General features: G+C 40.2%; 1 protein-coding gene across 1 annotated transcript in view; it reads right to left on the bottom strand.

Annotated features, from left to right (window-relative positions):
- Positions 1 to 2,034: 2,034 nt before the first annotated feature.
- The window catches only part of tubgcp6 (tubulin gamma complex component 6), a gene marked incomplete at its 5' end in the record, with an annotated part of 51,457 nt that continues 38,066 nt past the window's right edge, over positions 2,035 to 15,425 (bottom strand). The window contains 4 exons of the mRNA XM_063004148.1: positions 2,035 to 2,380; positions 4,412 to 4,605; positions 6,381 to 6,594; positions 10,690 to 10,822. Coding sequence (XP_062860218.1) covers positions 2,289 to 2,380; positions 4,412 to 4,605; positions 6,381 to 6,594; positions 10,690 to 10,822 — 633 coding nt within the window. The remainder of the gene's footprint in view (positions 2,381 to 4,411; positions 4,606 to 6,380; positions 6,595 to 10,689; positions 10,823 to 15,425) is intronic.

Genomic DNA, 15,425 nt, shown 5'->3' with positions numbered 1-15,425 from the left:
AACCAAGCACATGTGCTGGCACAAGTCCATTTAAATGTTGTATATTAGGTTGTAGGTTGTTCAATTGACCTATTTAATAAAACCAAGCAAATGTACAAAAGATCTTCAAAACATTTTCACACTGATATTTTGGTTAAAAACGGTGAGGGTGGGAGCAGTTGTAATTGATCGTGTCTGAGAGACTAAGAGCGCCATCTGATTTCCACCTTTTTGGACAGCACAAAGAAGCTTTAAGGGGAAGAAGATTTTCATGTGATGATGATGTGAAAGCAGCGGTGCATCAGTGGCTACACGCTAAACCAAAAACATTTTTTGCTGATACCATTAAAAAGTTGGTAGGACGCTGGGAAAAATGCATCACAAAGGAAGGTGACTGAAGAAAAGTGATGTCATTTGTTTTTAAAATTCTAAATAAAAAGTTAAAACAGTGTGGAAACTTTTTGAAAAACCCTCGTAGAAAGACAGTGTTTGCTTTTACATTTATGTCTATACTGCCCTTGTTTGATTACTGTGACACGATCTACAGATTTGCCTGCAAAACCACCCTTCACAAGCTCAACCAAGCTCTGTCATTCAGCTATTTAATTTCCCACAATGCCTCCTATAAAACACACCATTGCTCTTTGTACTCCCTGGTTAAATGGTCATCTTTGCATATGTGTCGTAATATTCACTGGTTTATGTTTATTTACAAAACTAACTCGTTACTAGTTACTGCAGCCGGTGTCTGTGGCTGAGTATAATACAAGGTCCTCACATTATATCAGTAAAAGCCCCTTAATCCAATAAAGAAACACTTAATCCAATATCATTTTCATTTGCTGCTTCCAACAACTGGAATCTGTTACAAAGAACTCAAATCCTTAAAAGCAGCAGCTGAAATGAATTTATCTAGTTTTAAGAGCTACTTTAATGATTTAATGATACTTGTAATTGCTTCATGTGATGTTTCTGCTCTTGCCTTTGTCCCTCTCATCGTTTTCTTCTTTCCACAAGTGCTCCTTGGCACTTGACAGGCTGCCATTGTAAATAAGAACTTCTTCTTAATGTCTTGCCTGGTGAAATAAAGGTTAATAATAATAATAGGCAAGAGGACAGTTAGCTGTGATAGTGGCTTTGACCTCATATGGTAAAACAGAGTCATTTCTGATGTTGCTATTCTATCCTATTTACATATTTGCAGCTTAAAATTGTTCCTGTAAACACTGCAAGCAATTGAGGGTTAAATGGCCTTGCTCAATGGCAACTTGGCAGATGTGGGGCTTGAACCAGCGACCTTCCGATTGCTGGTCCTACCACTGCCTTTACACAAATCCTACATGCAGGATGTAATGTATCTGTTGCTGCTTTATCCTGATCAATCCTGGTCTCTAAACTGAGATCCCTTATAATGTTGAGCCATCCCAGTAATCCCACTAGGTCTTATCCTAGTGAATAGCTGTTAGTCTAACCAGTATGTTGGCTCTAGCCTGTGCAATTTCTTTTTGTTGTTTTTTTGCTATTTTGTTTATGCATTTTTTACCCATTTTCTCCCAATTTAGCAAAGTCAATTCGTCTTCCGCTGCTGGAGACTCCGGTCGTGTCCGAGAGGAGTATAATCGTCTGCCTCACGCTCCCTCCGACGCGTACGCAGTCCACCGACCCCTTCTTATTCACCCAGACGTTCTGTGAGAGCCACGCACTGATCCCCGCGCTCCTTCACTCCCTATACAGGCACCTCGGGCTACTAACCAAGGCCCTTACACAGCGTTGAAGACCCCACCCACATTAGTGCGGTCTTTATCCCTTCTGGCAGACTTTTAATGGCCAATTTTGTTGGCTGCAGGCACTGCCGATTATGCCCGCTAGAGGGTGCCCAGCCGACAGGCAGCAGAGCTGAGATTCGAACTCGGGAGTTCAGAATCTCAGCACTAGTGAGCTAGCAGAATATCCCCCTGTGCCAGCTGTGCAATTTCTTGCCCTGTTTTCTCACCTCATCAACCAATAAACCATTAGAAATTTAGAACTTCATGTTTCTTTATTATCATAGTCCAGTAGTTCTTAATGACATAATAATATATGAAAAAATCTATATTTCCTTTTATTTGTACATAACAGCTCAGAAACAGGACAAACATTCATTAATCTTCAGTCCAAAATAGAGGCCAACAGCCAATGTATTAAATCTACTTCCCATAAATATTTACAAGCTGCAGGCCAGTAATTAGAACACTGTTTAGAATACAGAAAGCCTTACTGACTGCAATATGAAGAAACCCATTCACTGATCGCACACATACTGCAATGCATTAGGAGTCTTTATAGTAATTGTTGAAGTTAAGACGCAGCAGGAAGTCTTCTAGATGAGGCTGGTAACCTTTGTCCACCAGTTTGGAAACCACTGTAGATGCATAAACACAGAGAAAAATATTTAATACTATTTATTTTTAATTCATCCATGTTGCTATTAATGTTGATCAAGTGTAAATATCCATAGGCAAACACTGAAACTAGTAGAATGAATGGTTCATACGGTCATGCTCCAGTATTGCACCTTTCAGTTTGCCAGAAACCTTCTTGGCTAGAGCTGCCGAGGTAACCATGTTCATAATGTCATAATGGTTTTACTACTGTAAAGACATTTACATTTGCTCTCTTACATTTCTTACAAAACCTAGGGAGCTCTCTACGTAGGCAGCATTTTATGTCATCCTTTTATGTCAGCATTTAGGCGCACTCCCGAGAAGAAGGCTGTTCGAAATCCTAGATGCCTTAATATCCTCCCTAGTAAGGTATCTTAAAGTTACAACGGTATTTTGAGTGGAGAATGAGGGAGCATCCGATGCTGCCTTAGCGGTGAAGGCAATCCCAGCATTCAGTGTGGCACGACTTTTCTCACAAAAAATAACAAATATGGCGGACGATGTGAGTTACTTTCAAAAGTAAATAAATTATTATTGATTATTAATTTGTATAAACTTGCACAAGTGTAAAGTATTTGCAAATACGTGCTTGTTAGGAACAGTTTAACCATTTTCGGTACACAGACAGAAATGTTATTTGACATGTTGCGTGTTATGCCAACTCATCTCATTGGTTTGAATGGCATGATGTGTTAGCTTAGTAAGCGAAACCCAATGTTATCGCTGTCTAAGCAGTGCGTTCGAATAACCTGACTTATAAGTCAATGACTTATTAGAATCCTGTCTACTTAGGCAGCGGCCTATGTCTAGTTTTGATGGTAAGAAATTCCGAATTGCCCTGCCAACTAAACATAATGCAATGCTTCTGTGAAGTCCACTGACCCCTTCTTATTCACCCAGACGTTCTGTGAATCCATGCATAAGGCCAGTATTGGCGCGCGGAGAGCCACGCACTGATCCCCGCGCTCCTTCACTCCCTATACAGGCACCTCGGGCTACTAACCAAGGCCCTTACACAGCGTTGAAGACCCCACCCACATTAGTTCGGTCTTTATCCCTTCTGGCAGACTTTTAATGGCCAATTTTGTTGGCTGCAGGCACTGCCGATTATGCCCGCTAGAGGGTGCCCAGCCGACAGGCAGCAGAGCTGAGATTCGAACTCGGGAGTTCAGAATCTCAGCACTAGTGAGCTAGCAGAATATCCCCCTGTGCCAGCTGTGCAATTTCTTGCCCTGTTTTCTCACCTCATCAACCAATAAACCATTAGAAATTTAGAACTCCATGTTTCTTTATTATCATAGTCCAGTAGTTCTTAATGACATAATAATATATGAAAAAAATCAATATTTCCTTTTATTTGTACATAACAGCTCAGTAACAGGACAAACATTCATTGCTAAAAAATAAGAATGTTATTATTTATTTTATTTATAAGGATTTTAATGTCATGTTTTACACACTTATTTTATTACTGGTTACACAAGATTCATCAGTTCAAGTCTTTATTGTCAAACACAGTCATGGACAAATTTGTATCTCCAATTCACCTCACTTTGCATTTCTTTGGACTGTGGGAGGAAACCCATGCAAACACGGGGAGAACATGCAAACTCCACACAGAAAGGACCTGGACAGCTTCACCTGGGAATCAAACCCAGGTCGGTCTTGCTGTGAGGCGACAGTGCTACCCACCGAGCCACCGTGCCGCCCGACGTGTTTAAAGAAAGTAGTAAAAAGCTTTCTCAGAAGAGTGGACACTATTTTGAGTAGCAAAGTACAAACTTCATTTAATTCACCACTGTTCTTAAAAATCCTATACAGGTGTTGGGTAAAAAGTGTACATGGTAAGTTCATTGCTCGAAAGTAAGGAAAGTGACAGCTGTGTGTGCATAGTGAGTTTATCACATGTACCTTCCTATCTAGAAGCAGTAAAACAACAGATAAATGTTTGCCCCATGGTTGTAAGTGGGTGAGTGATAAGAGCAGTAAACTGGGCTGTGTCTGCTTACCTTTGAACAGGAAGCGGGAGTAGTATTTGAAGGTGTTGTAAGACTGCTGCATGGCGATGAAACTGGGGTGGACTGTCTCACCCTGCTGGCTCTGCCAGGACTGAGCAATCAGCTGGCCACGGAACTTCAGGATCAGACTGAAGATGCTGTGGATGATGTTCATGACCGGGGCTGCTTTCTCTGTCAGCAGAGCTCTGAGAGCATCAACAACAACAATAAATATGTCATACATGCAGACCCAAAAATCAACAGTATTTTAAAAGTGTGTACAGACAAAAATTATGCAAATATTTGCAAAAACTGCAGTTATTGACAACTAGTGGAAAAGCCATGAAACTTAATTAACAGGGATGTCCCGATCATGTTTTTTTGTTCCCAATCCCGATCCCGATCATTAATTTTGATCCCGATCCGGTTCCTCTTTTCATCATATAATAATAAACTCGCTGTATTCGACTGAGTGTTTATTTTTTAGGTGCCGTATCAAATTGGTAGTAATTGTAGATCGTTTGGTTAAATGATATCTGGTTTGTTTCTTATGAGCCACCGTACTTGTATGCATGTTGTAACTGTAACAAACATTTCTGTGGTTGTATTGTGACAATGGTTTGATGGACGTTTCTACGCGAAGTGAGTGTGTTTTGACCCTTTGGGGCTTCCATAGTGCATGGAACAGCGTGCTTGGCTAATGCGATGACTCTAGCTGTCCGCTATTCGGTACAGTAACAGAAGGAGTTAATAAAAGTGTTATGCTCCCGACAATTTGTGAATATACCGTGTATTTATTCCTTTATTAAGCAAGTGCATCACTACGACGCTCGGTTACATAACTAAGCCAATCAGAGTGCTTGATACTGAGATGTCTTGTAACACGTAAACTCGTAAAAGCTGTATGTTATGGTCCTGAAGTTTTCATACTGGGATTAAAAGTTATAGTTTTGTAAACCGGAGTGATCCTTGACTCACACACCATATAAATAGTAAAATTCTACAGTAATGAACGCAGCTCTGCTCCTACCACCTCGTGAAACGCTCGAATTGCAGACATTACACTTCGCTGTTGGACTTGTTTCACTTTCCAATTTAAAGTATTTCCACACAGCGGACATGCTGACGTAAAACAAAGGATCGGCTTAGGATCGGCCTTAGTAAAACCGATACCGATCAGTTAAAAAATGCTTTAAAAAATGACATCCCTATTAATTAATTCATTGGAAATGGTTCTGATCATGTTTTAATATAGTGTGCTCTCTGCCTTTATTAAAACCCATTATTAAATACCATGCATTTTGCTGAGATCCAATCCCAGGAAGGTCACTGGGGTCATTATAAATTTGCACCATTTGCTGTCTTGTCGAAGCACCTACACTAGCGATGGATGATCTGAAGGGTACAGTGTGTCTCTATGCCATACACTGGGACACTAACAGGTGAAAACATGAAGTTGGCAACTGTGTGCGTGTCAGAGGGGGTGGCTGATAATCACAGCTCTGAACAGCCAGTGCGGGGGTGGTGCAAGTGGCAAGAGAACTGCAGAAGAGGAAAAAAATAAGAAGGTACATAGGTACCCTGTCCTTGCAATAACTGGAAATCATAGCATTATTATAAAAGATCTTCTATTTGAAAATAGCAATAATTAAAAGAGATATACTGTACGTGTTATCATGAGAGTTTGAAATGATTATGTGTAATCCTGCATTATGGCTGCACTGGCACGGCTCTGCTGGCCGAGATGTTTAGGTCTACCAGTGCATTTTGGCTTATGTTTTAAGATCACAACTTTTTCCATGTGCACTTCTTAGAAGCAACATCATTAACTAACAATGCTGTTGTTCCTTCAGTCAGTAAATTGGATGTTATTGCTTAATGCCTTTGCAATACAGAAAATGTACACAGACATATCTACACAGCTTCAGCCAGAGAGCTTTCATAAAGAAGTTTGTATAGGTGTGCAGTGCAGTATTGTAACCTAAAGATGGCCCTGTTGAGGTACTCGGCGTGTGTATGGTGGATGGCGTCCAGGTCGTTGGCACTGCTCAGCTTGTGTGTGAACTCGCTCCAGGAGACCTGCAGGATCTGATTAGCGATGTAGCCCTGAATCACCTTCACGAAGTGCTGCATCTCATGCCTGTACAGCTGCAGCTGACGGAACTGCACCGAGCGCCCTGCTCCCTTTACCAGGGCTAACACACACACAGACAGACACACACATAGGAGACAATGTTGAAAAGACATCGATTTTTACCATCTCACACAGAAGGTATTTCATCATATTAGTTTGCTACAACCCAGAATTAGTGGCATTTAACAGGCAATTTCAAGCAATTAATAAGCACTAATTACAGTATGTTAAATAATGCCTACAATTGAAACATTAACCATTTTTTAAATTGGGGCACTTTAATGTATCATCAAGACAACACTGACATCACTGACATGTAACGATCATCATATTCAACCTTTAAAAACACACCAGCATTTACCAACCTATTCTGTAGTCACCCAACCTGACAGATAGTGGGGAACAATATTGACATTTTATATCCTGAGGAAATCCACAAAAATCTATACAGGCCTAACTAATCCCACATAGCCAGATGCCTTTTCAAACGTAATCTCTTACATGAACATATGAGGAAACTTTAAATGAACCTTGGTCTGAAGGTACATGAGAGGAAGGCTTCATAAGGGCTGGACCAAACATGGTTTGAATAATAAGACTACCGGTATGCTCATGAAGGCAGAGTTTGAAGTAAGTTTCTTTTGACTGCTTCCTGATTTGACACAGTTTTACACTGGATGCCCTTTCTAACACAACCTGGTTTTATCTGGGCTTGGGACCAGCACTGAAAACACTGACAAGTGCACCTCCCAATGGCTAGACATAACCAGTCATGTCTGTGTAGACACCCAATCGTCGATACCACTGCTGAGATTCAAACCCCGAGTGAGCAAGCATATTTTATCCTCATGCCACCTATTAGGAGTCCTATCCATCAACTCACAGTACCATTTTTTGTGCTCTGATTAGGGGTGGGCGATATGGCCTTTAAATAATATCACGATATTTTGGGATATTTTTTGCGATAACGATATTCACTAGCGATATCTAAGAACACTTTTTTCAAAAGTTTATATTAAAAACACTTGTTTTGCAGACACTCAGGAAATCTAAGGTACAAATGTTACTAAATGTACATTAAATTAAGCATCACTTCCAGCAGGGCTGGGTGATATGGCTAAAAAACACAAGATCTACATATGCTTTTGAGAAGTACTATAATGTAAACTTGTATGTAATGATATAATGTAAACTTAAAGTACTGTACAATGGCAGGCCACTGCCCGTATTTTACCTTATATTGTTTATAAGTTCTCTTAAAAACACAAAACATTGTAGTTCTGATCAATTCTGACTGATTTAGTGTTTATATTTTGTATTATTATAAGGCTGTATTTGTATCTAACATTTATATTAAACAAACCAGCAGAATCTCACAATAACATTTATGTTGTCCGTTTTACTTCAAATAAATGAGCATCGAAAAAATCCCAAAAAGTTGAATATTTGATTATGCTTTGCTATCATTGCAAAATGAAAGCGCATGGTAAACAGCAGCACCGCGACCCAGATCAACCACACAGCAGTATAAAATCATAACCGCAGCTTACCTTGGAGGCCATCTTGTATATTTCCAGAATATTTCCGGAATATACAAATCCATATTTAACTGTGTTTATCTATCTAGCTAATGAAAACCGTCTTAGATCATTTAACATTTATTCTCTTGGCTGTGGCGGCTGAAAGCTGAAACTGGTTTACTTATCTGTCAAATACACAGCAACCAATGAAGAGAGAGATTTCGCCCAAAATTTTAATTAAAAAGCACTGATTGGTTTATACAGTGTATCACATGAGGCCCAGTTTTCGAAGGGAGGGGATCATGCTCTGTTTCAGAATGTCACAGTACATGTTGGAATTCATGTTTCCCTCAATGAACTGCAGCTCCCCAGTGCCAGCAACACTCATGCAGCCCAAGACCATGATGCTACCACCACCATGCTTGACTGTAGGCAAGATACAGTTGTCTTGGTACTTCTCACCAGGGCGCCGCCACACATGCTGGACACCATCTGAGCCAAACAAGTTTATCTTGGTCTCGTCAGACCACAGGGCATTCCAGTAATCCATGTTCTTGGACTGCTTGTCTTCAGCAAACTGTTTGCGGGCTTTCTTGTGCGTCAGCTTCCTTCTGGGATGACGACCATGCAGACCGAGTTGATGCAGTGTGCGGCGTATGGTCTGAGCACTGACAGGCTGACCTCCCACGTCTTCAACCTCTGCAGCAATGCTGGCAGCACTCATGTGTCTATTTTTTAAAGCCAACCTCTGGATATGACGCCGAACACGTGGACTCAACTTCTTTGGTCGACCCTGGCGAAGCCTGTTCCGAGTGGAACCTGTCCTGGAAAACCGCTGTATGACCTTGGCCACCATGCTGTAGCTCAGTTTCAGGGTGTTAGCAATCTTCTTATAGCCCAGGCCATCTTTGTGGAGAGCAACAATTCTATTTCTCACATCCTCAGAGAGTTCTTTGCCATGAGGTGCCATGTTGAATATCCAGTGGCCAGTATGAGAGAATTGTACCCAAAACACCAAATTTAACAGCCCTGCTCCCCATTTACACCTGGGACCTTGACACATGACACCAGGGAGGGACAACGACACATTTGGGCACAATTTGGACATGTTCACTGTGGGGTGTACTCACTTATGTTGCCAGCTATTTAGACATTAATGGCTGTGTGTTGAGTTATTTTCAGAAGACAGTAAATCTACACTGCTATACAAGCTGTACACTGACTACTCTAAGTTATATCCAAGTTTCATGTCTATAGTGTTGTCCCATGAAAAGATATATTGAAATATTTGCAGAAATGTGAGGGGTGTACTCACTTTTGTGATACACTGTACATCTGAAAAGAGTCGTTTCTGACTCCTTGACTCAGTGATTCAGTTTCCATGCTCATACGCAAAGGAAAGCTTAGCTCTTTTGTGTTTTAAACATTTTCAGATGGTAACCTGTGTATTCTGTGTTCGTTCACTTACACAGTTTCTGTTCTCACATCATTCTCGGACTCGCGCACTGACTGACACTCCTCGTACTCACGCGGGTGCTTTTGCTTTAGGTGCTGAAATAAATTTGATGTGTTGCCACCTTTTGTCGTCACAGTATTTTTGCACGTTTTGCAAATTACTGTCGTTTGTTTGGAGTCTGACCTTCTGTATCTGAAAAACTTCCACACTAGTGATGTAGCTCCTCTTGTAGGGACTAGTTCATCCTCAGTGCTAACTCCGGTACTACTCTCTGCATTGGTCGCCATTATTTCACTGTTATGCGCTTGAGAGCGAGTGGCGCACGTTTGCTAACAATATCACGATATGGCAAAAATCATATCGAATTTACAACTATATCGGTATTATCGTGAACGATATTATATCGCCCACCCCTAGCTCTGATTAGATATACCTTTATATTAGTATACTTTTACTCTATGTATGTCAAATAAAGCAGCTTGGGGCACATCCAGAAAGCGTATCTCTTTTGTGGAGCAAACAATGTCAGCCTGTATTACCATACAGGAAACTCATTACACTTGAAGTAAGAGCGAAGGTTACTCAGTGCTAAATTGTATGCTGTCACTCAGGACAGAGGAAGCAGTGTTTTGTAACACCTCAGCAAAAAATTTTAATAGCAAGTCTATTTCTCAAACATTCATTTCAAAGACTTGGCATGTTTAGTAAAGTCTGAGAAGCAGTTTTGCTTGGGCTGTGGATTTGATTGCTCTGGATGAGTTTCAGAAAAGCTTTGAGCGTAGCCGCTCTTATTTTCAGTGCTGTTAATAGTCTTCTTTAACAATGACTTTTCCAAGACAGTAAATCATGACATGACGTCTGGTCCTGCGAGATTTAATTATCTTAAACTACAAACTTATCTACAATGGAAGTCTAGGAGCAGTTTTGGAATTTGTAATCAGGACACTAAAATTGGTCATTTATAATCACATTCTTACAACTACTGTAGCTTTGACTAAAGAATGAGTAATGTATTCTATTAAAATCAATTTTTGAATGGCGCAGCTGGTAAAATGTGTGGTGTCCTGATTAGTGGGTTATATCCTCAGATCCAGTCACTTTTTGCATGTACGTGACCTGGCTCATAAAATGCTGGAGTGTTTCTTTAACAGCTTGGTGATGACCTGCTGATTGCAGCTACCTGTTCGTTTGAGATGAAACCACACGTCGCTGAGAGACCACACCATGTGTTTAAGCTGCAGCAGGAAGGAGAACAGCCGGTTGTACTTATTCATACAGCTGTCCGTTATGATAATGTTTAATGGCCAGTCCACCTAAGAAAAAAAACAAGAAAGAATGAGCACACTTGCGCTGATTAAATAAAACATCTATTACCTCATCTATTCTCATAAAAACTGGAGGCAGGATCGAGGTGTGGTTCGGGAACACCACACCAAAAAAGGTTCAAAAGGTTCTGAGGAGCACAGTTTCAATTTATAAAGACACATAAATAGGTGAACCCAAAAAACCATAAAACCACCAAAATCTACTCAATGATTATATTTAAATGCACAATGCATTTACCATGCATATAGTTTCCTCCATTAGCACACCATGCATAATGTTGTCTGAATATTAGTAAACCATCTGTCAGTTCAAGTGCTATGAAAAAGTATACGCTCCCTACTCATTTTCTTCTTTTTTTTGCATATTTGCTAGTGATATGTTGTAGATCATTTAAAAGATTTTAATATTAGACAAAGATAACACTGTTCAGCTCTACCTGCCTTAGTGAAGGGCTGCGTCCGAAATCGCATACTTCAATACTGAACAGTACACAAAAGCAGTATGCGAGAGCTGGTAGTGTGTCTGAATACGTAGTATTTATTAAACAGTATGTGAAAAGTACCCGGATGGCCAACTGCATAGGCAGCCAATTTTAAGTATGTAAACGATGCACACTTGCCGTCCTATAATCTACCCCATAATTCAACTGGAGCTGCAAAGGCGTTCGTAGCGAAGAAGAAAGACGGCAAAAAGTGAAGTAAGGCGAAAATTGAAAATATTATGATTAAGTACAACCCTGAATGCCCAACACATTCTTCTTACTGGACCACTGTGGTGAAGAGAGAGCTGAGCCGCAAAGCAAAGCTCTCAATTTACCGGTCGATCTATGTCCCTATCCTCACCTATGGTCACAAGCTTTGGGTAATGACCGAAAGAACGAGGTCGCGGATACAAGCGGCCGAAACGAGCTTTCTCCGGCGGGTTGCTGGGAATACTCTCTGTGATCGGGTGAGGAGCTCAGTAATACGGGAGGAGCTCGGAGTACAACCGCTGCTCCTTCGTGTGGAGACGAGCCAGTTGAGGTGGTTCGGTCATCTGATAAGGATGATTTTGGAGGTATACCAGGCACGGCCAACTGGGAGAAGGCCCCGGGGTCGACCCAGGACCCGCTGGAGGGAGCTGGTAGAAGTGGCAGGGGAGAGAGATGCCTGGGACTCTTTGCTTGCACTGTTTCCACCGCGACCCTGAATGGATAAGCGGAACAGATGATGATGATGATGATGACAACCTTAAATAACGTTATGAAAATGACAGAATTAATTAATTAATTGTCTGATTTTGAAAATTGTTGTAACTGTGGCGATGTGATGTCATGCATCACGTGACGTTGGTAAGATGCTGGACGTAGTATGTCTGAGATTGCGTGCATACTGCACACTGGAGTACTGGCTCCCGGCCTAGCAGTGCGCACTGCCTTAAATATTGTACGTACTGTTTAAGTATGCGATTTCGGATGCAGCCAAGGTGTACACAATGTAGACAAAAATGGCATCCATGAGAGTAGGGCTGCAACTATCGATTATTTTTGTAATCGAGTATTCTATCGATTATTCCAGCGATTAATCGAGTAATCGGATAAGAAATACTTTTGCTTTAATAAAAAGCAAATATAACTAGGGCTGTCGCGCTAACCGCAATTTTGAAATATCGCGGTATAGACCAGCCAACCGCAGGGCATGCCAAGCAACCGCAACACCGCGGTGTTCACGTTTTTTCTTTCTTTCTTCTCTTTTTTTTTTTTAATATTGTTGCAAAGTCCATCTTGTTATACGCTTACATTCGGGCGTAATAAATGTTAAATAAATTCATAATGAAAATGAGCTAGGAGCGACATTTTCCCGCAACCTGTTCGCATGCGTTGCTGCTGAGTGTCAGGCTTTGTGTTTTAAAATGTAAACAATCGCAACAGGAATTATTGGCAAGTTTATTAATGATCAAATTGAGTTCACACTCAGTAAATACTTGTAATTTAGACTATATTCAAACAGGCTTGGTGTACTAAAACACTTAATGATGGTTAATATGGAATTGCAGCCTGCAAATATTCTCTTGCTGGCTTGCTGGAATGATTTAAATGTATTTTTTCGTTGAATAAAAATGTATTGAAACGAATAATAACTTGAAATGTACTGTAGTATATATTGTTATGTTAATTATACCTACTAAACAGATAGTTTGTCGCATTGTAAAGTCGCATGCAGGTACAGTACACGTGTATTAGTGTAACGAGCCCCATCAGAGAGAGTTTTAGTACCGAGGGGAACATCGCTACCCCACTCAGATTCTCTCTAAACCACATCAGGTGAACATGTTGGTTCTTCTAGCGCGCATGATAACGCAGGTTAAAACTCTTACAGACTTTATTCTTTATTCTATTTTTTTTTACCATATTTTGATTAGATGTGCATTTAAAATATTTAGATTTTTTTTATAATATTTATAATGTTTCACAGTGTATATCTAGCCTAGGCTAGAAGCTTAATTTAAACCTTTTTTAATAGAGAAAAGATGCGCATCCCTGCTCTGTTCTGTATTTAACAATAAACACGCATTTCATTGGTCTTAAAACTGTCTCATCTTTGTCATTATAAAGCAGTAATATACCGAATCATAGCCTAACAATAAAGCTTGTTTATATAGCTCTAAAATCCAGATAAATTAAGTAATTTTCAAAAACAAAAAAAATGTAGATATTACCGCATACCGCGATATTGAGACAGGTTGAATATCGCAAGGGGAAATTCTTTCACCGCGACAGCCCTACATATAACATTAAATAACACGTGTCTCTTAAAACAACCTGTACATTTGTATTCCTTGCATACAGTGCATACAGTACAGTTTAAAGAACATTTTTGAAATGCAAAAACAAATACATCAAAAATAAATCAAATGACCTTTAAAATGTATACAGGCAACCTAAAACTAAGGCATAAATAATAATAAATATAATACATGAACATTGCCTCGAATTTGTGCAACTTTCAGAACTAAAAGTTTCAGCTACAGTTCACACATACCATAAACATTTAATATTTTGTTGGGAGGTTTTGTGGTATTTGTAGGAGGTTCTGTCAGGCTTGTATCTCTTAGATGAGGTAGATTTAGTGTGTGTGTGTGTGTGTGTGTGTTTGCCTAAGTCTTCAAAAAAGCGTGTGGCGGTTGCGATGAAGAAAAGTCAGCGTATCAACAAGACGCTCTGATGGTGTGGATGTTGTGGAGTTTTCGTTTTTTCCAGCTTAAAATGATCTCAGACTTTCTGTGGTTTTCTCTGTCCAGTCTCCTGTTCGCTATTTTCTCTCTTCCTATATTTTGCAGTCCGCGCTATCAAATCTCGGCTGCGTCCTAAATCGCTACGTTCACACTGAACAGTACACGCAGGAGTGACGAGCGTGTCCAAATACGTAGTATTCATTAAACTGTACGCAAAAGTACCCGGTTTAAGTCTTGTTAGGTACAGTTTAAGTGTGAGACTTCAGATGCAGCCCTCGGCTTCTTCACGTCACCTGCCCAAAGCGTAAGCACGTTGTGCAAAAGTGAAAATCGTCTGTGCGAAACACCGTGAGCTGTATATAGTTGTATGGATTAAACGATGCCTCGATGCAAAAAATTTTAATCGATGATTTTTAGTAATCGATTTCAGTCCTACATGAGAGAGTTGCAAGGTACAACAACTGCTGACCAAAAACAACACAAAGGCTTGTCTTACATTTGCCAAAACATCTAGATCCAAAGACTTTTCAGTCTTACATTGTTGAGGAATTTAAGGATGAAATGTATTGGGGATATGTAGCCTATGTCTTTCTCTGTTGTACTTTGGGCATTTGTTTAGGATGTGTTTTATGGTGATCAGTATGTGACAGTCTTCAAAAAATGTGGGGTTTTCTCCTAGTATTAAATGTTTGTGTGTCAATCTGGATTGGCCTATTCTACATCTAGTGTATATAACTTGATCTGTATATTTATATTTATATGTTACTTAATTTATAGTAACACATTTTTAAAAAAAATTAAGAAACTGGATGGGGGCAAATACTTCACAGCACTATACACCTTCACTCTGAGTGCTATAAGTATATAGCACTGGCCTGTGTGCAATCACCACCTACTTCATTCATCTTTACACTAAATACAGTTTTTATTTATTTATTTATTAGGATTTTAACGTCATGTTTTACACTCTTTGGTTACATTCATGACAGACACACGGTAGTTACTCGTTACACAAGGTTCATCACTTCTCAAGGTTATATCGAACACAGTCTTGGACAATTTTGTATCTCCAATTCACCTCACTTGCATGTCTTTGGACTGTGGGAGGAAACCGGAGCACCCGGAGTAAACCCACGCAGGCACGGGGAGAACATGCAAACTCCACACAGAAAGGACCCGGACCGCCCCACCTGGGGATCGAACCCAGGACCTTCTTGCTGTGAGGCGACAATGCTACCCACTTAGCCACCGTGCCGCCCCTAAATACAGTAATAAGAACAAATGTATTTTTTGTTGAACTGTCTACAGAAAGCCATGTAAGGATTCCAATACATTGGAACACAAGAGAGCCATCAGTGTAAACAACAAGGATTTAAG

The sequence above is a fragment of the Trichomycterus rosablanca genome, chromosome 1 (genome assembly GCF_030014385.1).
Source record: "Trichomycterus rosablanca isolate fTriRos1 chromosome 1, fTriRos1.hap1, whole genome shotgun sequence".
NCBI classification, from domain to species: domain Eukaryota; kingdom Metazoa; phylum Chordata; class Actinopteri; order Siluriformes; family Trichomycteridae; genus Trichomycterus; species Trichomycterus rosablanca.
This window is presented reverse-complemented; position numbering and strand designations above follow the sequence as displayed.